The 22804-nt window shown below is 41.2% G+C and overlaps 1 protein-coding gene across 9 annotated transcripts in view; it reads left to right on the plus strand.

Moving 5' to 3' along the window:
- The window catches only part of lmo7a (LIM domain 7a), a 68797-nt gene that overhangs the window by 38159 nt on the left and 7834 nt on the right, over positions 1 to 22804 (plus strand). For 3 of the 9 annotated variants that reach the window (XM_086090900.1, XM_086090891.1, XM_086090895.1), the window contains exons 8-22: positions 1436 to 1649; positions 2722 to 2974; positions 11366 to 11395; positions 12085 to 12202; positions 14728 to 14870; positions 14954 to 15539; positions 16652 to 16909; positions 17156 to 17270; positions 18130 to 18291; positions 20261 to 20418; positions 20489 to 20546; positions 20648 to 20704; positions 21882 to 21907; positions 22031 to 22138; positions 22602 to 22688. In XM_086090900.1, coding sequence (XP_085947026.1) covers positions 1436 to 1649; positions 2722 to 2974; positions 11366 to 11395; positions 12085 to 12202; positions 14728 to 14870; positions 14954 to 15539; positions 16652 to 16909; positions 17156 to 17270; positions 18130 to 18291; positions 20261 to 20418; positions 20489 to 20546; positions 20648 to 20704; positions 21882 to 21907; positions 22031 to 22138; positions 22602 to 22688 — 2373 coding nt within the window. Of the gene's footprint in view, positions 1 to 1435; positions 1650 to 2721; positions 2975 to 4226; positions 4491 to 4786; positions 5129 to 6728; positions 6849 to 7773; positions 11345 to 11365; positions 11396 to 12084; positions 12203 to 14727; positions 14871 to 14953; positions 15540 to 16651; positions 16910 to 17155; positions 17271 to 18129; positions 18292 to 20260; positions 20419 to 20488; positions 20547 to 20647; positions 20705 to 21881; positions 21908 to 22030; positions 22139 to 22601; positions 22689 to 22804 lie in introns of those variants that run through there. The other 6 variants (XM_086090894.1, XM_086090892.1, XM_086090896.1 and 3 more) reach the window with 6 other exon arrangements.

Genomic DNA, 22804 nt, shown 5'->3' on the forward strand with positions numbered 1-22804 from the left:
CTTAACTGAGAGTTTCTTCCTGGGTTGTGATTAATGCCAGGGCCACCACTTATGAAATAATACATTTGCCCAAATTTCCTTTAATAATTTTATTATTTGTGATTATTAGAAATTAGTAATATTAATTCATATATGTGATGAGTGAAGACAACGCAATCTATTTTTAGAACAGGCCCACGGGTTACCTATTGCCCGCGTGCAACACCTTGGTGGCATCTGGTTTAGTTAGTGAGTTTGTTAGTTTACTAACTAGCTAGTCACCTAGTTACTTTGCTATTTTACTAGTCAAAATATGGAGTCCACTAGATTGCTAGTCTGATCATTATTTAGCCTGTTAGTTCCATAGCTAATTAAAGTGTGTGTGTGTGTGTTTGCTTGGTTGCTTGGTAATTCTCTTATTTCCTAGCTATGTAGTCAGCTAGTTACTTAGTTAGCTAGTTAGATAATATGCCCCCTACTTAGTGAGATAAATATTCAGCTAGGTCCAGAAAGTAAAAATCCTAAAACAGTTTGGCATTAGCCACAGGTGCTTCTACTCAACAGGTGGAGACAAGCTCGTTTACCTGCCAGTTGATTAGAAACACCTGTGGCTAAAGTCAAACCGTTTTAGTTTTTGTTTTACTTTCTGGATCTGGATTACACAACCCTGGTTATTTAATGAGTGTGTTTGCTAGTCAGTCAGTTAGTTGTGTTTGTTCACTATTAGCTAGTTAGTCATATGTTTTTTATTAATCAGCTATTTAGGTGTTTAGTCAGTTAGCCAGCTAGTCAAATTGCTTTGTTTTTTCTGTATTTTTTGTTTGCCATTCATCTAGTTTATTATCTACTCAGCAAATTTGTGTTTAATTTTTTGTGAGTTAGTTAGCTATTACGTTAGTTATTTAGTTACTGAGCTAGTGAGTCAGTTAGCAGCCATCTAGTTTGTTAATTTGTTTGCTGGTTCACTAGTCAGCTAGCTTGTCAGTTAATTAGTTAGTCAGCATCTTAGTTCAGTTTTTAGTTAGCTGGTCAAGTTGTTTGTTTTGCTTTGTTAGTCATTTTATCAGTTAATTAGTCAGTCAGTTATAAGGTATTGGCATTGGATAACTTATTTATTTATCAAGATTAGTGCAGATCGAGGAATATGGGAAAAGGATAGTGACCTGGGTACCATACCACTGAGGAGGAGATCCCAACAGTAGTGTGACAATCAGTTGTACACATACAGTTATTTGTGTCTTCCAAACAATACTGAACTGAACTGTAGACCTACCTATGTTGTTAGACATTGAGGTTTTGTGTAACTGCAAAAGCAAGAGGCCCATGGCCAAGCGAGGTCATGCTCCACATGGGAGTGCTCTCATTCACACCCACACACACTGGAACTAAATATTATAACTGCTTGTAATAATGTTCGTTTTTTTTCCTCACAATCTGCATGTGTGTGTGTTGAAAGGCTCTACAAGAATTGTCTGGTCAGAAAAGCAACAGCATCCAAGACAGTGGCTTGGGAGATAACCGGCATTCAGAGCGAGAGGAGCATCATCAGAGAGGAAGAGGCGGAAGAGGAGGTGGACACAAGAGAGACGACTCCTTGGACAGTTTGGACTCTCTGGGCTCCCAGACGCTTAGCATCTCATCGGAAGTAACACTCAAAGGCAGCAGCGAGGGTAGGATGTCTCCTACTCACAGCCGTGTTACTCCCTTTCTCATTTTTTCCAAGTCTACCATAAATATTTAACCTCATCTTGCAGGAGTGTCAAATATTTGTGGGATGACAAGCTGTGAAAAGTTGACTTAGTTAAAACAAACATCTGCCGCCATCTAGTGGTTTTGTTTAGCATGGCACTGTTTCTGTTGAAAGTTCACTTGTGATTATAGTTGCTTGTATTAAAACAAGAATAGTCACATTATGGTCCATCCACCCACCCATAAAATCGGAGCAGTGAGACATTCCACAGTGCTCCACACTGACTTGTAAATGGCTTCCAAAAGAGAGGAGAAAAAAGTCTCCGTACTCTTGCCAGAACACACAATTTCCCTCCTTCTATTCAAACCTCCAGTCTTGTTTTCTTCAGCCATTGCGATTTGCCTCTTCAAGCCAACCCAACCCAAAAGTTATACTATGCTTTTTTTGGAAGGACCAACATAGTTGTTAATCTTCCAGAAATATAGAATGACACATGTTTTACATAGCCAGAGAATGTCCTACCAAAATGGTTGTAATTAGCAAAATAAAAAAATATATATAATTGTAAAAATTATAAAAAACAATATACAGTATTATTTGTTGTTTTTTTGTTGAATTTAAAGATTGAAATCTGCCTTTTTCCTAGTTTGTTTAGTCTCCTTTTCGCCAACATGATGTACACCAAACACTGGAATGGTCACATGGCAAAGTTCTGTTATTTTCTACACCAGACTTGCCCAAGGATGTTTCATTTATCACTTTATCAAGAACATGTTCAGTGACACAGACAGAAACTGCACTTGTCCCTACTTGGCTTTACTTGTTATTGGCGCATGATACCACACAGTAGCGGTCATTCTAGGATCGGAAATTTCGTGGTGCTGACAGTTTTGGTGCCAGAGCACATTCGGTTGAAGGTGTGTGCTTTTGTTTGGGTGGGTGGATTGTGTTTTATTGTGTCACATTCAGCCTATGTTCAATGTGGCAAGGTTTTCTCAGTTTCCAGTACAACTAGATCAAACATTAGATGTTTATCGTCTTCCACACTCCAGGTTGTTGCAGCGACGCCGAGGCCGACGCGGCTTTCAAGATGGCCGACAATAAGGAGTCTCTTACTTACCGTCGCTCTGTCGCTCTCACTCCAAAAGTCACCACACAGTTCAACCAGTTCCTGCCCACTAAAGACAAGGCCACGGGATATGTTCCCGCTCCTCTGAGAAAGAAACGGGCTGAGCGCAACGACGACAATCGCCGCAGCTGGGCAAACCTCGTTTATATGGAAGAGGATGACCTCCCGATCACCAGGTACCGTATTCAAGCTAAACCAGTGACTGAAGTTGTGGCTGTGTTTGGAATCTATTCACCATATTCAGGTGTGTCTCAATCATTTTTGTTGCAGGCCACAAATTGTGGTTATGGTTTTCTTCAGATGACCATAATGACTGTGAAACCATAAAAATATACAATATGTAACTACATATACACAACAAGTGTAAAAATGGTTTTGAAATCAAACGTGAATGAAATTATTTTATTATACAGTTTAATCAACAGTTTTTATTTCTAAACTTCACATTGAAGCAAACGCTATTTATATCTCGTCTAGAAACATATTCAGTGTGGCAATTTCAAACAAATGCATATTTCAGTTTATGCTTACTAGTTCTGTATGTCTTGTATTTTAGCTAAGAAAAATGAAGATAAGATCAACTGTAATTTTGAGAACATTTGTTGCTCAGATCTCAAAATTCAACATTTTGCTGTTCAGAGTTGCATACTATCGGTTTAAATGCGGTTTGAGACTTCTGTGAAAAGTGTACTTGATCAGCCAAGCACTTAATTCCGGTGTTGCACTATAATGTCAACCTTAGGTTAGCTTAGCAATTAGCATGGCTTCTCCATCTTTCCTCATCATCCCTTGTTGAAAACGATTCTTGTCAGAAGTGTATCTTTTTTGCCACATAGAGGCGATGATTATTGACATAGGAGTGACTCCACAACGTGTTTAGTCGCACGAGCAGCTTGCCAAAGCTCATTGCTAGCTAGCTGGTATCACGCAAGTAGCACCAAGCTTGCCTCGGCCTCTGACGACCAGTGTATAGCATAGGTGATGTGCTTCTAACTCATTGAAGAAATCGAGCAAATTTGGACTCACAAACTACGATGTGAAACCACTTATTTTGAGTCTTGTTGTTAAATCTTATTTGGTCTATCTAGTTTTTTAACGGAAGGCTGTCCAATTAGCATTAATACGCTAGGTTGTTATTTTTGCGACATCAATGATGTAATTAATGGCGCTTGTGTAGTGTTTGAAAATTATTTTTTTATTAACTGATGAGTGAAGTATATTGTCCACCATGCAAAAAAAAGAAGGAAAAAATCTCCCTATATACTGATTAGGGAGTAGGAAATGAGTGAATGATTCCAAACACAGTCCATGAAATTTTACATTGTAACTCGCTTTCTTCCAATGCTGCTGATATTTGTATGTGGTCCAATGGTCCATGTTGGTACCGGTGTTGTGTTTCCTTCCCATTTCCTGGAACGGCGCCCTCAGTGACGCCAGGCCGCCCCCTGACAAAAGTCCCAAATCCCCCAGTGCTCACCAACAGTGGGCCTTTGAGTACGAAAGCGGCAGCGACTCTGACTCAGACCGTCCGGCCCCCGATGTCGTCATGGATGACCTGGCCAGCCGACGCTTCCACAGCCCCTCGCCGGCACCCCCTGCCAACTTCTCCGTACCCGCCAACCTGTCGGTTTTGGGTAGGGCGTCTGGGGGGTCATGGCCATGGGTGACTGTGAGCCCCAGTGTTGCTCGCAGGTCAGAGAAGCAGTTGTGCGACTGTGTTTGCTGTGGCGAGAGCGCAAATATGGACGCTGCCATTATGCATTCAGTTTGTTCGTCGTAACATCGGCTGAAATATTTGGCTGTGCTCATGCTAACAGCGCTGTTTTCTGGGTTTTTGGTTTCCTGTTTTGAGCCGGATTGAGTTGCAGCTGCACAACTTCATTTGCCCTGCCTGATTATTTTTGTGCACTTCTGACAGAATTTTGGTTTCAAGCTTGTGTTGAGCTTATGAGGATCATTCCGCCCCTCCGTCTACTTTTGGTGTGCAGTGATTGCCTAACAAACCAACTGCTTTCACACGCGCGATTGCACCGTGTCTCTCGAAGCAGCGGCGACGGTGAGGAACAAAGGGCCGAGCGCCGCCCCCCGGTGTCAACTGACAGCATTTTCAGTGAACTATACGCCAACTCCGAGGACGAGGACGACGAGGTGGGCTATGCTGACCCTGTGCAAGACGACCTCTACATCCGCAAGGTGGGAGCCAGACCCTTGGTGGCGGGCGATGCCTCATACCACAAGTTCTTGCCCAAGTTGTGGAAGGACGTTCACATCCAGAAGATCAAGTTGGGCTCTCAGAGGAGACCGTGGTACAGGAAGATGCAAGGGTTCAGGTGTGTGTGGAGCACAGGAATCCACATGGACTTAGGGCCTGATTTACTAAAATTGCTCTATCAGATGACGCAGTACTTAAAAGACGGTTTTGCGCTTGAGGTAGCAGTTTTCATCAAAATTTGGGAGAGCACTGCAAGCATAAAAGGAAGTTTTAAGTGATGGAATTGGAAGTGTTATGGGAAGACAAATATATTGTTGAACTTTCAAAAATACATTGATTTGGCGCAGCTCGTACCCACATAAAAGCTAGTTCAAAATATTTTTTTCATAGGTAAGGTGGCATGATACCTTGTTGTAACTACCTGTGTCGGTTCTTAAATCATTCAAAAGCTTCAAAATTGCATTGCTGAATAGCTTTACGTGCTGGTTTGCACTTGCCTCTCAGTCATGCCATAAAGAAAATTAAATTGAGTGCGTTTGGCAGACCCAATGGTGGTTGCGGCCGGTTAGTCGATCAGCTTTCACAGCTGTTTGCGTGCGCAGACATGTTGGCACCCATTTTCAAACACATGCACAAGCCTTTAGTAAACCAGGCCCTAGTCAGAAGAAACATAAGACACTTGGGCAGGTACACCTCCAACATTCAATGGGATCTAATACAAGAGCTGTATTCAAATGTCTGCCTTTACAAATACATCACAATTGTAAATTATAAAGTTAGCTGTAGACCCCAATTGAACTCTGTTGCTAATCCAGGGGTCAGCAGCCTTTATTGTCAAAAGAGACATTTTAGGCCAAATAAATAACGAAAAATCTGTCTGGAGCCACAAAACATTTCAACATTGTGATGAACAAAACCGTGTGTTAGTGTTAATCTACTATACTGAGTGCCCAAGAGCTAATTTGAGCTGCACCGTAACCCAAAAATATGCAGCATCCAATACTTTGAGATTCATTTTCCTCTACCTTTCACCTTTGGTTTTTAGAAAAAAAAATCTGATTTTGTAGTAAAATTTAATACTTACTTAAAATTTAGGAAAATTTTGGGAAATTTTATGGACACATGTTTTTTTTAGCCTTTTATATACATTTTTTGACTTTTTGGCAATTTTGTGGACATTTTATGGTAATTTCCTGGATTTTTTTCCTTTTTGTTTTTGGACATTTTATAGTTACTTTATGAACATTTTCTGCCTTTTTTGGTACAAATTTTTTGACTTTTTTGGCAATTCCAAAGACATTTATGGTAATTTTCTGCCTTTCTTTTGTTTTTGGACATGTTATAGTTACTTTTTGAATGTTTTCTTTTATGCCTTTTTTAAAAATTGAATTCTGTGATATTTTTGGCACTTTCATGGACATTTTATTATAATTTTCTAATTTGGATGACCATTAACATCCAAGGTAGAATGTGTGATACAGCCCTTGTATTGGATCACATTGGATTGTGCAAGTGTACCAAACAAAGTGTCCATTTTCTTCACGCTTGCTAAACTCTCCTCCCTTTTCTTCGAGGCATGTCATTTTCCTCAAAATTTGTGCATGATTCTTTGCATTTCCACTTCATTTTTTTCTCCACTAACTTTGTTTCTCCCTGTCGCTGTCCCGCATCTTCTGTACCTCCCCCTTCCTTGACTTTGCTTCCACTCTCGGCCTCAGCCATGAGAAGTCGGGTTCCTCGTCGGACGATTCCGAGCCTGACGCCGTTGCTTCGCTTCCCTCAGGCACCTCCACCCCTCACCCCTCCACGGCTCATAGCACCCTCGCTGGGGGGAAAAGGTCCATACAGTTGCACCACGTCAAGATGTTCTAGACTAGAATATCCTGACATTCTACATCGATATCATTTGTCATCTTATACACAAATTTTGCCAATTGGCTGACTCGGGAAGAGCAATTTTCCCACCACAACACTTTTATCACTTAAATTAAAATGAGAATTGTTGAACCCACTTAAAAAATAGCTTCAATTGGTAACACAAGATGTAATTAAGTTAATCCAAAATGAATATATTAAGTTTAATTAATTCATAATTAATTCAATTTAATATATTCACTTTGGATTAATTTAATTCAATCGAACGTTATTAATTGAAGCAATTTTTTTAAGTTGGTCAACAATTCAATTTGTAATCTTAAATTGGTTCAACAATTGTCTTTTTAGAGTGCACAATATGGACAAATGTTTTTGGACGTGTCATTCCTCACCACATGCAGTCAAACTGCAATAAATTGTACTCAAAGTATGCACACCGAGTATTTACATGATCAAGAATCCTGTAATATTTCCACACACACCTCCATTTATCCTCAATAGGGTTAGCTGTATTAATTTAGCTTTTTTTTAAACCCAAAATTAGTTCATTACAATTTTACAGTATTTCTTTTTTTAAGTAACTGGATGCGGAATTATAATTAAATTATCAAATTAAATACAATGAATTATTTTATTACCAGTTTATCCTTATTTGCTTTAAAATTCTACTTTTTAATCTCATACAAGCAAGCCGGCTCATTTGTCCCTTTAGAAACCGTGACCACAAAAGTGTGCCCACCCCTGGTCTACCCTGAACCTGAACTGATTGAGGGCCGTCCAACTACCTTTGTCCTTTGTCCCTCCTTTTCTTTATCTTTAGTCCAGTTCACGTGCATGCACTCATCAGCTTTCTGTCCTTTTCTTTTACACCTGCCCCTCCTTCTGCAGTCCTCCTATGCACGCTCACAGCTCAGCACACCCACCCAAGACCACCCTATTAGAGACCCCGCCTCTGGTGTTTGCCCCAGTGGACCCCACCTCTGGTCCCAGACTGGTCAAATGTCAGCAGTGGCCCCTGTTAGGACGTCAAGACCCCCGGGAGCCCCCGGATCCTATCGATTATGAGAGCATAGTCCCTGATTTGGAGAATGATGACATGTTTGCGAGGCGGACCCTCGCCTTCCAGTCAAACAGCGAGCTTGCCGCAGTGAAGACCCCGCTATCTGCAAAGCGCCGCCTTTGCACATCGGAGGAACAGATCAATATCGTGACGCAGCTTCATAAGGAGGGTGAGGACGAATTTCCCGACATCGAGCAGGATGACGTGATCCAACGTAGAGAGAAAATCCAGCAGCAACAACGTCCCCTGTCAGGCGCCCCTGACAACTTCTCCCCAATGGCCATCCCTGAGCCCTGGGACCTCCCTCCTGAACTCAAGAACAGGCTCCTGTGCCCGCCGTGCCCGCTCACCCAGGAATCATCGGCAAACGAATCCAGTCGTGTCCGAAAGGAGCCGTGTCCCGAAACGGATGACATGCTGATCCGAAAGCTTACTGCACCGCACAACCAAGTACCAGCCAATCAGGCGAACCCCTCTGTGCCAACTTCTTGTAGTGAGGGTGACCTACAGAGGTGGCAGTCCATCAGGGAAGCTAGTCAGCTGAGATACAAGAAGAGGCTCATGGTGGAGATGCTAACCACTCTTAAGTTGTAGGAGCGCATTGCATTTACATATTTAGCTTGAAATAGTTCACGTGTCAATTGGCTGGGGTTTTGTTTTTGACAGTTTTGTTGAGGTCTGCTGCATTTGCTGCAAAACTACTGGGAAATGTCATGTGTTTACTGTTTGTTGTTGCTTTAGGTCAGAGGTTTTTTTCAAATCAGATAATTTCGTACAATATCCTATTGATTGGCTAATGGATATATTTTGATGCTACAATGTAGAGCCGCTGCATGTTATTATGGTTAGGGTTATTTTTTGAAGTGTGTTTTGTGAACAAATTTTATGAACACCGTTCTTTCTCAAATAGTGGCCTTCGTTCCATGACTGTTACCACTACGTGTTGTTTTTGTTTACCACAACACTTGGCATAGTAGATGTGGCATCTGTTGAGACAGTGGTGTCAAATTCATTTGAATTTAGGGGCCACTTTCACCCAAATTTGATCTCAAGTGGGCTTGACCAGTATGTCCGTGGCCTAATAAGCCATAAATAACAGCAGGTCAAAATGTTTCTTGTTTTTTGGTGCAAATAATTATAAGTATACATTCTGAAAATATTCCTACTTACTATAATCTTACCCCAGAGTAATCCTTTAGAAAAACGAGTACAAAATCTTCCCTGAGTAATAGCCAAATTTCATAATGTCATATCGTTGCCATATCAGTGGTGGTCAGTGCGCCCTCCAATGGATGAAATTAGCAACAACAGTTAATGAAAAATGCCGTTGTGTTGTGTCCCCACAGGCCAGACTAGACAACCTGACAGACCGGTTCTGGCCCACAGACCGTATATGCGTTACGATGATGTCCATAGTACAGTTAATGTAAACAAAACAGTGTCCCTTAAAATGTTGAGACAAAAGTGACACTGCCTTGCAGTGCAGACAGGGCATCTATAAAATGGAGGTTTGCCAATTTTTAAAAAATATATAGACAGAGGCTTTAATGTGATGATAATATATCAATTCCATTTTTTTTATTTTGTTTCGCAAATAAATACAAATATTTATGGCAATATAATATTTATTATATTTAGCGGTGACAAAATTATCCACCTATCCATCCATTTTCTTAACCACTAATCCTCACAAGGGTCACGTGGGTGCTGGAGCTCATCCAAGCTGCCGTTGTGCAGTAGGCGGGGTACACCCTGAACTGGTTGCCAGCCAACACCACCCACACTCACAATCACACCTACTGACAATGGGGAGTGTTCAATTAACCTGCCATGCATGTCTTTGGAATGGGGGAGGAAACCGGAGTACCCGGAGCAAACCCACACAAGCACGGGGAGAACATGCAAACTCCACCCAGGAAAGCCGAAGCCCAGACTCAATCACACGCCCTCAGCACTGGGAGGCGGACGTGCTAACCAGTCAGCCACCGAGCCGACCAGTGTCAAAATTTGCGTGTTAATTTTGAGCTAATTTAAAGTTCCTTTAATGCCACTTTTTATTATATATATATATTTTTTTTGACCGCCCCCTTACTTGGAAAGCCTGTAGGCTACTGAGGAAATTCCAGTCACAACGCAGCAGACACGTCCACGTCAAAATTTAGCAGTAATAAATTTAATATTCTTGTGGAGACTGGGGTCAAGTTGTATTTTACAATTTTAAAAAGGTGCAGAATTTCACAAGTTGCTTCATGTTAAAGATAAGATGGCTTTTAATATGAAAAGAAACATGCACCGAGCTGTCACCAACGTCTTACAAATGAAAAATGATCTCAACACAAATCAATGTCACACTTATTTTTTACAGTACAGTACATCTTTTTAATTTTAACTAAATTTTATGAATTGTTATGACATTATTATATAAATGACTAAAAGATCCGGCCATATTTCTTTTAGTTTAACCCCCCCCCACACACACACACACACACACACTTTTATGTTAACAAGAGTATGAAAAATTAGGGATTTTTTTTAAATGGTATATTTAGAACAGATATAAAATTTGCGATTAAGCGTGAGTTAACTAATGAAGTCATGCGATTAATTATGACACCCCTAATTGTAATAAACTAACCCTTACTACAGAAGATGCCTGGTACTCACTGCAAATGAGTAAATACACAACTCTAGCCTTTATGTAAACGTTTTGAAATATGCAAATAAAAGCCTCCCCTAATAGATGCCTTACCCCTAACAGACACTGTTTGTAGTTGAGCAAATAAATACCCCAGGCTCCTATATGTGAAAATACTATATTATGAAATTCCATTTTATCAAATAAATACCTTGCCCCTATATGCCTGTACCTCTCTGCAGTTGAGTAAATGCACCCAGCCACTGTGTGATGAAATATATTTGAATGCACTTTTGGAGGGTTTTCTCATCAGATTGCTTGTGGATGTAAAAAGAAAATACTGGACCTTATAAACATAAATAAAAGGCATATATTGAATATTTTTCTCTTGTGTTGCATGGAATGCACCTTCCGTGCGAGTCCTGAAACTCACTTAGCACACTCAAGTGTTTGCGATCGGTCGCGAAAGCTTTCGGAAATTCCTCATGGCGCCGTCGGAGGTTGCCACTTGCGAGATCTCTGTGGCAACCACAACATCAATCTCCACATACACAAAGCAGCTGTTTAAGCCCCACTGCGTTGGTGTACAGTACTTCACCATTATTTGTTAGGTTTCCAGAGAGTGTCTTGTAAAGTGAAATTATATCATCCATGCGCAAACAAACACACACATCCGACCTGGGGTAAAACTTTTGAGATGCTCACAAGTGGACGGCATAAGATCCCATGTGACAATATGTGACACTCTTGTCTGTCACTCCCCCCTTTCTTCTTTGGTTTCCTAGACAACGGCAAGCATCAGACAGTTTCGAGGGGTAAGTTGACACGGGCTGCCAGGAATGTGACACATTTCGCTCGTTTCACGCTTTTGCGGCCGCCGCCGCTGCTAAATGCTTACCACTTGACACATTGTGGCAGCCGTGGTGGGCGCTGCTGGCCTCTCCCAAAAGGGTCCTGAAAATCTCTTGTCAAGAGATTTACACGATATAACAATAGGCCACAAGTCTAAGCTCGCTAATTCTCGACTTTTTTTCTTCTTCAGGTGAGTGTGTGTGTGTGTGCGTGTGTACAGTATTTTGCTTGTGTTTGCATTGTGGGCCGGGACTGTTTACTAACCAGCTGAGCTTATTGCGCCCCGGAGTGGTCATCTAACGTGTAACGTGTGGCCACATGGCAAACGTGTTAACCTTCTGGATGGCTGACATTGTTGTGTGTTGTTTTTTGGAATTCTGGGATGCAAACTGTCAAAATATTATGTTGCCATAGAACTATATTACATTCACTGTAACAAAAATGTACAATAAAACAAGTGTTTCTCTGTCCATGCAAATACTCTATTAATTTTCATTAACATGTTTATGAACAAACAGTTGTTCTATGGGAGTATAATATTTGTCAGACAGATCTGTAACGGAGCATCCACTTCTAACTGGAGCTACGATTCAAACTTTTGTCTTATTGTTGCTTTTAGATCTGATTTATTTTCCTAACTCTGTTTTCCTAGGAGCAAATCAACAAGCGACATCGCTGAAGAACCTGTGTTGGTCAGACGACTGTCTCAATATGAAGATGTCGAGAAATACCACGAGAAGGTCAAGCAGAGCGACGATAGGTGGCAGGATGTGAGTTTGACACACAGAAAGAGGCTGGGCAGAAAAATGGGCACACCTTAACCAATTTTTTAAATGTCAGCACTACATAAAAGAGACTTCACTTAGAGGACCTCTTTTGGGAACTTCCTGTGGGTAATCTAAAGACTCCATACTTTACTAGACGAATCAGTGTAAAATCGTTTTTTTTTTAAATAAAATAAAATATCCAACCATCCGTTTACTACCGCTTATCTGGGGTCGGGCTGCGGGGGCAGCAGCTTTAGGAGGGAAGCCCAGGCTTCCCTCTCCCCAGCCACTTCAACGAGCTCCTCTGGCGGCATCCCAAGGAGCTCCAAGGCCAGCAGAGAGACATAGACTCACCAGCATGTCCTGGGTCATCCCAGGGGACTCCCGCTGGTGGGACATGGCCGGAACACCTCTCCAGGGAGGCGTCCAGGAGGCATCCGAACCAGATGCCTGAGCCACCTCAACTAGCTCTTCTCCACGCGGATGAGCAGTGGCTCGATTCTGAGTCCCTCCCGGATGACCGAGCTTCACCCTCGTTGCATCACTGCGGACCGCCTGTTAATCTCGTGAACAAGACCCCATTATACTTGTTCTCCTCCCCGAAAAATTTAATAAAATAAAATAATGGAAATGACTGTGTCATTAAAATTAGATATAAAGATCATAAGACAACATGTTTTTCCAAAGAGGTGAAATACTGTAACTGTCAAAGTTTTATTTGATGGTTCCCTGTTGCTGGTTTTAGATCTTCCCGTGATTAATAAAAAATATATATAAATTGAGTTTGAATAACCACCTATAATTATTTGTGTCGGATGGTGATTGACTGTCAATTGTAGTTGGGCGCTCCCTCAAAGTCATCTTTCTGTACTGGAAGGTATAAGTAAGGGATATAAAAGATGGATTAATGAATAGTTATCATTTGTATTACTTATTTCCAAGTATTTCTGTAGAGTACATTTTACTCTAAATAGAGTGTTTGGTCCCACTCTAAAGAGAGTAAAATTTACACTTGGAAGAGAGTAAAATATTCTTTTACTCAAAGTATTTTTAGTGTGTACGGGAAAATTTGCCTATCCCATAAAGATTTTGCTAAAACAAATTCTAAGTAAATTTGCAAAGAGGAAATTTTGACAGAATGTTACTAGTTTATTAAAAATAAAAAATAAATAAAAAAGTTACACAACGCTTGAGAAACGAGCTCACCTGCCACAGCTTGGGAGACTGTCACTTTACCCCCGGAGCTATGCCACTTCTACTGTTACCTTATATCCAAAAGGAGACCAAAATCATCGGTTTTCGTCTCTTGGAGTTACGAAGAATTCAGCTGACATGAGCGATATACTAACACACAGTAGAAGCCTGCATGGCTCAGGGAATAGTTTGTCCCAACCTCAAGTTGTGGATTTGTTTTTCAACCCTTGAGTAACTTTTTTGTAAATGTTACTCTGTTTTGAGTGGGACCAAATAGACTCTGTTTAGAGTAAAATGAAGTTTACTAAGTGACTGTTCTATAAAGCTTCATTTCAAATATGAATTAAAACCTGCAATTCTTTATAAGGTGATCCAACTTAATTCATACTATAGTAGGTCAAAAAACAAAAATACAGTCATCTGCATCCTGTATTGCAGTGGTTCTCAAATGTGAGAATGTGTACCCCTGGGGGTACGTGAAGAGACTCCAAGGGGTTCGTGAGATTTTAAAATATATTTAAAAAGTATATGTAAATATTTCTAAAAAATATAAGTTCATAAAATGAATTTTATATGTAGTAGGCTATTCAATTTCAGTGTCATAAAAAAACTGCATCTCCCCCATACCATAATGGTTTGACCCAAATGGTTATATGCCACCTAGAATCACCAGTCAATCACTTTAAAACTTTATTTAAAAATTAGCTAACACCTGGGTGGTATTGTGACCCGTTTTTGAGAACAGAGCTTTACTGTAATCTCAAAAGATGACATTTATGTTGATAATAATTTGCATGTGCACAAATCTTTATTTATTTATTAGTTAGTTAACTCTTTATTTCCAAATTGTTCAAGAGACCACAAATGCAAATAGAGTTCCAAAGTTGAATAAATCAGACAATGATGGCACAGCACTCGGTTATATATGTAGATTTTAAATTTTTTAATTTGTATAAATATATATATAAATATATAGATTTTTGTTTTTCTCTCATCTGAGCAATCAGAAATGCGTTGCGCTGATTCGGGGGTACTTGGCTGAAAAAATATTTCACAGGGGGTATGTCACTGGAAAAAAAAGGTTGAGAACCGCTGCTGTATTGTTTCTGATGGAGCGGTGTACAATGTACTGTATGTGTATACAGTCTGATTGGTGCATAGTGGAATAATGAAGCCTTTACGCAGCATATGGGTCACACGGCCCCCAATCCGCTGGGGTGGCGAGCCAGACGGGTGGAGCCTAAAACACACAAATAGAACATTGTTCAGTTCACTCACTTGAACGTCAACGTCTGCTAAGGTGGATCTTTTGAACTCGCCTTCTTTTTTTGCAGGACTTGAGCAAATGGAAGAACCGACGTAAGAGCGTCAATTCTGACATTGTTAAAAAGAAAGAAGAGAGGGAGAAGGTCGAGCAGATCACGTACAGTGGTAGCACCAGAAGGTCCAAGACCTACAAGGAGATGCAAGACGACAGGTACGAGATCCGTGCACACTGGCCGCAGCATCATGAAATGCACTTGTTACTTACTATCTTCTCATCGTTCCGTGGGTCAACAGGGACGGGAGGCGACCCAGCCGCACCGGGTCGCTCAGCTTTGACAATGACAGCGACGTATTTGAGAAACCAAAACCCCGTACCCGAGACAGCATGAGCAGGAGCTACACTGTTGACACTCCTTATCACTCCTCGGGCTATTCTGAGCCAGCTCAGAAAGAGGACAAGCCTCCAGACGTCCCGCTCAGGACCAGGAAGCAGGAAGTTGATGCCGTAGATGATCATGGCGGGATCACCAGTCGCAGCTCAATCTACAGACCCAAACCTTCCGAAACCACATCCTCGTTCAGGAGTTCCGTTTTTGAAAGTTCAACCAAAACAGAGAAGATCTCACTACCTCCGAAAGTCTCACAAAAAGTGTTTGAGCCAAAGAGCCCAGTCAAGATGCAGCCACCATCTTCCGCTTCCATGTTCAAACCACAGCTGCCCAGCAAGACAGAAGCCAGCACTCAAGCGCTTTCTCGGATCTCCGCCTCTCTGCCTCGGAGCTACCAGAGATCGGATAGTGCGCGACTATCGTCTGTCGTCACGCCGAGACCTTTTGGGACACAGCCGTCCCGCGTAGGCTCGCTTACCCGGACCGTCACAGTGAGTCCAGGATCCTTTCACGCACATACAGTGGTACCACACATTCAACCACAATTGATTACTTCAAATTTGTGGTTCTGAACCTGGGTTTGATCGAACCCCAGGGGTTCGGTGAGTCAGTCTCAGGGGTTCCACACACACACATCCGCCTCCACTGATTCGTGATGATATGCGCTCAGTAGTCGACTTGTGGCTGTTGTGATGGTGGATCGTGTAATTTCTTTATTGTTGTAATCCCTTCATACACAGCAAAATCACCAGTGTTAGATTATGACTGACAGTGTTAAATCTAACACTAGATGTGTTTATATGTGTCCACACCAATGAGTGTTATTCTGACACTTTTCAAAGTGTTACTTTTTTCACACTTAACCAGTGTTACTCCAACACTGTATTGTGTTAAAAACCTGCACGGGTAAACACTGAGTAGTGTTGAAAGTACTCTACACTAGTGTCAGTGTTAAACATTTAATTCGGCCAAACTACACTCAACTCTGGCGTTTAAACACTTATGAGTGCATTGCACTATTGTCAGTGTTAAAATTTTAACTCAAACTACACTTTACTCTGACAAATGGTTCTTTATTTATATAGCATTTTTTCCACCTTAAAGGCCCTCAAAGTGCTTGCCAAAGTGGTCGGACGAATATGTGCAATTCACGTGTATGATGGAACGTATGGTGTTCCACAGGGTTCAATTCTAGGGCCTCTGCAGTTTTCGTTGCATCTGCTGCCCCTGGGTTCCATCTTAAGAAAACAGCGGTGGTTGTTTTAAAGTGCTTACACAACGCTTTTGGAATTCAAAGTGAAGAGCTCCAGATTTGATGAAAAGGCTACTCTTCCTGTTCATTTTCTTCACTAGTAAACCCTATACCTACGTCTTAAATTAAAAAAAAATCATAATTTATTTTTCAATAAAGAAAGATTGGGTCAATAACTGGTGGGGTTCATTACCTCCAACAAAGTTAAGAACCACTGTTTCAAATTGTACAGCCTTTGGAACATTAAAACTTCTAGGTGCCACTGTAGTTAATGTGCTACTGCTTGTTAGTCACAAATTGTGTTCACTAAATGGTGTAAAAGGCACTTGTCCACACATCTTTGTCTTACAGTTGAACGACTACAACAGTCGCATCAACGGCAACGTTGCAGTTTCCAAGAATCAATCGGTGCCGAGCCGCTATCGTCAGTTCATGACCGCCGAAGACGAGGCCCAGTCGCAGTTGAGCCCCGCCCACAGCAGCGAGGATGATGACGACAACGACGATGCACAAAAGGGGAACACGTGGAAGAGTGTCACTTCCACATCAAGCTTCTCGTCCCACCCAGTTGAGGTCAAGAGGGAAGTTCCAGCCAAAGAACCCAGCAAGGTATTCCTGTACTGCCCTGATTTTGGATGGTGTCAAAATCAGTCCTGTTTTGAAATTTCAAAATGACTGGTAGACCATTTATGAGAAGTTTGTCATTTTACATTTCATTGAATGGGGGATTGCTTGAATGCCGACTAGAAGTCTGGTTTCCTCCGAGGCTTTGGTCCTGCCATAATTACGTACTATACATTAAGCCTATTTTGTTGTTTATCTTGACAGTGTCTCGTGTCTGGTTCTGCTTTCCAGGAAAGTTCCTGCGAGATGCGGATCAGTCTCAATCAGAAGCCCAACAGCAGTCAAGACTTCGGCTTTAATGCGGCGTGGGACTCTAGCGGGGCTCACGTCAAGTCCATCCAACCAGGTAACACCAGCAAAAGCATTGGAGATCTTCAAACACTTTGGTGCTTTCACACAGTGGTCAACCCGATTGGTAACACACATTTCGAGTAATTAATTTCTATAAAATCATTCACTCCCCCACATTTTTTCTGAAGCAACCCCCTGATGCCGGCTGTTTTACTGGATTTTGACTGATTTTGCAAGGCCCACAGAATATTCTGTTCTAATGCTATAAAGACATGGAACCTACCAAAACATAGATTAGAGTCTCTTCTTTCATCTGTTTCTGTTTTCCAGCAATTTGCATTAGAATATAGCTAATTTTCATCATTATTCACAAACCTGTTGAAAACACTATCAAAAAGAGCTTGTTGCATGGCCTTGGCTGATCTCTTATACTCTGCTGCCACATGCTGGCCGTTTTTTGTAATTACTACTATTGCTTTAAGTGACCTACATGTCAGAAGCTTTAGCAAAGCCTTTTCTATGCTCTAGAATAAAAACAATAAAAAAATAAATTTAAAAAAACCATGAAAAACGTATAAGTACGTTTTTGGGAGTACATGACAAAGTATTAAAAAAACGTATTTATATGTTGTGGGGTTTGAATGAATGAAAAAAATATGTCAGTAGGCAGCAACTAAAGCCGTGCTGAGGCGATTAGGTACCGTGCAGAAGAAAAGTGTACGTATGGCTGCTGTGTATCAGCATGTTTTCTAGTCCACTGCAGTTAAGGCCTATGTAGGGCAGCATCTTTCTGGGACAGCTCTCCCAGGCCCGAGCCTCCCTTTTCGACTGCCCCATCTCCACAATGCTAGCTAGCTTCATACATGAGTTTAAAGTTCGGCTCTGACACAGTCCTACTTTGTTGTCTAACACAGGCAGCCCAGCTGAAATGTTTCAGTTGCAGGCTGGGGACGAGGTGCTGACAGTGAATGGCCACCGGGTGGCGGACATGAGCTACCTGGACTGGAAGGCCAGCTTGAACCGGGCTCTGCAAGAGGGCAGTTTGGTGATGGACATCAGGCGTTATGGCAAGAGCAGTGAGTCATACACACAGTGCGTTTGTGGGGGGTGGTGGTGGGGGCGGGCCTACCGGATTTAGACCATTTAATCAACACGAAAACTGTAAAGACAAAAGTATTGGGACATTACAGGAATTGAAAAGGGAAGAAATTACTGACGACCTTTGCTGCTGTAGCTTCAATCCTTGTGTTCACTCCCATAGATTTATGTTTTTGAAACGCGGGAGAAATCCATAGTATACCCATGTAAACACGTGGTGAACATGTAAACTTCGCACAGAAAAATCAGAGCATAGATTTGAACATAAAATATCAGAACATTTTTTAATTCATTGGCCCCATTTCTGTGTGACATCATAAGCACACTCTAAACTTTCACACAGCGTATAAAAAAAAGAAGAAGTTTGTCTTGGTTATTATTGGGGCCAATTGTGTGTGTGTGTGTGTGTGGGGGGGGGGGGGGGTGCGTGTGCGTGGGGGTGTGTGTGCGTGTGTGCGCATGTCCGTTAATGAGACGCATTAAGGTGGTCGCATTCCCGGACTGACATTGTCGCTTGCGCTCCTCACGTTGCTTAAATGATTGTGACACTCTTAATTGGACCATAAAGTGTTTGTTGAATCATGCGTGAATAATCCCATGACAGCCCTGTGGGAGGAGGCCCCTCACGCCAACACCCATGTGACTGTGTTGACCATCCGTAGTTTTCATTTCTACTTTTGTTTCCCTTGTGGACTTTTTCTTGCATTCTTCCACTTGCCAGTTTCTTTATTTTTGTGGTCCTTTCTTGTCTTATCAGCATTCTCACCTAACTGTTTTGCTTGTGGTGGTAGCAAGAACTCAACTGGAGTTCACTTTTTTCTCCCAGTGTTGGTCTGGCAAGATTACTGGTATACTAGCGTCATATGACTTGTGAGAAATTGTGAAAGTGAAACTTGTGTGGCCCACACTGGAGGGCGGACCTTGACAATGTTTGAGTTGATAAAGAAAAAAAATGGCAGTTTCTGACCACATTATGGTGAGCCTTCACTTTGACAACAATGAGAAAGTAGATGGCAATTGATGGCCTCTATTGTGAAGCCAAAACAAAAATGCATATGATGGGGATGTCAACATAAGTTAACCGAAACAACAAGACTCTCAATAACTCAAATCATAATGTGTGGTTCACAAAAGTGAGTGGGCACAGAGTTTACTGCTCTGATTTGAAAATACTGACTTACTTCCTGTTACAATAAGTTACTTCTATTTTCACAGACCAGGAGAATTTACCTTTTTTTTTCTCAGGCAGAAATAGAAAGTCGTCCCGTTTTTATTGAAAATTACAGGAACATTTTTGAGTTTTTGCTGTCCAGTCATTCATGATATCAACCTCCTAACAATCAGCAAAAACCTGTGCTTGGTGGAGATAATTGGGATAAAGAAGCACATTGAGCCAAACTTTAGGTCACTGTCATTAAAAATGTCCCCGTTAGCTTTGTCAGTAGTGTATGCACTGCAATACAGTTTCATTTAAATCTCATATGATTTGCTGATATGTCTCACACATTGTGGATTTTTAAAAAGTACTCATTTATGGACATTGAATGTAAACATCCTTGATAGACCCCCTCCAGTGCTGTGAAATCAAATCACCATTTAAAAAACAAAACTAGGTTATCCATCCATTTTCTTAACTGCTTTGTCTGATATTTACATTTGTTTGAAATTTGAGAAGAGAGCAACTTGGAAAGTTGTCATGAACAAACAAATGTGTTTAGCTCATCGGTTTTAGCACACAATATATGTTATTTGTCTAATGACTTGCCTGTTCCTAACTCTTTGTGGGTGGATGATAGCTGTCATATGCTTCATGGCTAAGGAAGATGGTTTCTCTGTCCCGTTCTCCTCTGCTGCTTTCTATGACAACACTTGCCCCTTGCTCCTCGGCCTTTGGCTTCCTAGTCACTAAAACACCAAAAAACATGTTGCTATATTGTCTGCATGCAGACTGGGACAGAGATCCATCTTCCCCGCCATTTAAAGGCCATAAGACCATCAATCTGACCAGTCCGGATCATCCCATACTTGTAGGTTTCCCTGATGCCGGTGCCGTCAACATGCTGGATTTCACTTCGCTCACTGACACGCCCACGCACTCTGTGGTGGTAAGTGGACGGCCAAATCCTCACGGCTGTTTGTCCGCCAGATTTTTACTGAAGGGCTACCTTTGCACAGGATGTGGCTTCCAATGGCGTCGATGGGGGTTACCCCAAAGTATCCATGATGACAAAAGGTAAGAACATGTAGCTAATTGAAGTAATGAGGACATATTAATTGTATGTTACGTCTTGTTTTTCCTCTGATTAAACCTTATTTCTCCCATCTTCTGTGTAGAATCAGAGCCCATTTCTATGATAAACTTAAAACGGAGGTCAGAGTTTTTTGAGAAAGGTAATAAAAACATGTTTTAGAAGAGGGTTGGGCATGTTTTTTATGCTTTTATCTCATGAAGCAATCTCTCAAACTTGGAGTGATTTACTTTGCATGCTTTATTAATTGAAATACAACTGAATCAAAATGGAGTCCTCCCAGGATGCCTTTTGGGACCCCTTCTTTCCTTGATCTTGTCTGGTTTCAGAGGTCTTTCTCTCCTTTTTCAGACATCTCAGGGTCAAGGGTCAATGCGCTGGTCTTCCTCTGTGGTAAGCAGAGCCTTGACTTGACCTCAGCACCACTACATTGAGGCCATACTGTTCAAGCTTTCGCATTTGAGAGGAAGACCCTCAAAAACAATTTAGTTTTCAATACAGCAAAATGAATAGAAAACTTCCTTTCAAAAATTCATTGTGGGTGAAATGAAAACACTTTCTAAAAATTGATTTATGCTTTTTTTTTCCTTTCTTTTTTTTGAGTGAAAATACCTGTATACACTTTTGATAAGTTTTCAATTCATGGTAAAATAAAAATATTACATTTGAGTCTAAAATCTTGTATTGTTAAATAAATGGCTGAAACATCCACTGAGCAAAACAATAGACCATTTTTTAATGGCAACAGTTTTCATAGAGAGTAAAATTAAACTTTTTTTAATGGCAACATTTTGTGATTTGGGTGCAAAAAATGGCCGAACAGTATGTCAGACCTAAAAGCAAAAACAATTTCTTCTTGTGATGTGTTTCTTTCCTTCTTATGCACACTTTTTTTGTTGTTTTACTTTGCTATGCTTATTAAAAGCATGCAGTCTTCCTGCCACAATCTCAGCATGTTCAACCTTCTTCTCCTCTTCTTCTGCATGCTGATGGTGTGCTTATGCAACTCGATCATGCTCGTCTTCATTTTCTTTTCCCCATTCACACCAATGGATCTCTGATGACCATCAACATTTGATGTATATCGACTGATGTTGAGTGGAGAGAATCAATAAGTCTGAATGGGGCGAACCTGACATTTGTTTGTTTCGTATGGCTTGGTTGTTCTCATTGTCACTTTTCATGATCAATTGGTGCTTGGCTGGGCAATTAAAGGTAAATAAGCCTGTCATCAGCCTGTTTATGTGGTAGATGCCCTACAGGGTGCCTTGAATTAATCTTCCCTGGTGCATGACAAATATATTTTGTCTTTTGTCAAGGAGCGTCAGACTCCGCCATGCCAGATGTAAGTACCAGCATCAGTGTGTTAATGTTCAATACAGCCCTTGAATTAGATTAGCTCCTTTCATACTATATGTATTGCAGTGTAATGTTGATTTTCAAAGAGCTTTATCCTCTCCATCCGCAGATACCAGTTCCGCCAATCGCTGCGCCGTCGACTCGCTGGACTTGGGATCCAGAAGAAGAGCGCAGGAGGCAGGAGAAGTGGCAGAACGAGCAGGAGCGCCAACTACAGGTCAATTTAAACATTGAAGACGAATTAATCAAAGGGATACTTGACTCATTGAGCCATTTTCAGCAGTACTTAGTTAATATTTTGCCCAGAATTGATTTGATAACGTCATTATTTTTCATGAACAATTAATACCTTTAGAAACAATTTTTTCCACTTGCTATCGACTGAGAATGACATCACCTGTGCTGAGGAAATAGGTAACGACCAATCACGGCTCACCTGTTTTCTGGGTTTGGTCAGCAATCTGAGCCATAATTGGTCGTTACCTGTTTCCTGAGCACGGGTGATATCATCGTCAGTCGACAGCAAATGGCAAAGTTAGTTTTTAAAGGTGTGAAAAATAATAAAGTTATCACATTAATTATAGACAAAATGTTATCTTCTTACTGTTGAAAATGGCCCAATGATTCAAGTATCCCTTTAAGGTTTTGAAGAGGTGTCAATGTTTTTGTTTTTCATGCAGGAGAAATATAAGCGCGACCAGGAGAAACTGCAGGAGCAGTGGACAATGGCCCAGCAAGGGATCTCCAGCAGTGTTCCACAACCTGAGGTGCCATATTTAAACTGTTAGACTCAATTATATACTAAACATTAAAATCATTACATTTACGCTATCCATTCCTCTAATTTTGAGCAGCGTTGTTGTTGTTTTTTATAGGGAAAAAA

Source organism: Leptonotus elevatus, chromosome 12 (genome assembly GCF_054856555.1).
Source record: "Leptonotus elevatus isolate MCC_2025b chromosome 12, RoL_Lele_1.0, whole genome shotgun sequence".
In the NCBI taxonomy this organism is placed as follows: domain Eukaryota; kingdom Metazoa; phylum Chordata; class Actinopteri; order Syngnathiformes; family Syngnathidae; genus Leptonotus; species Leptonotus elevatus.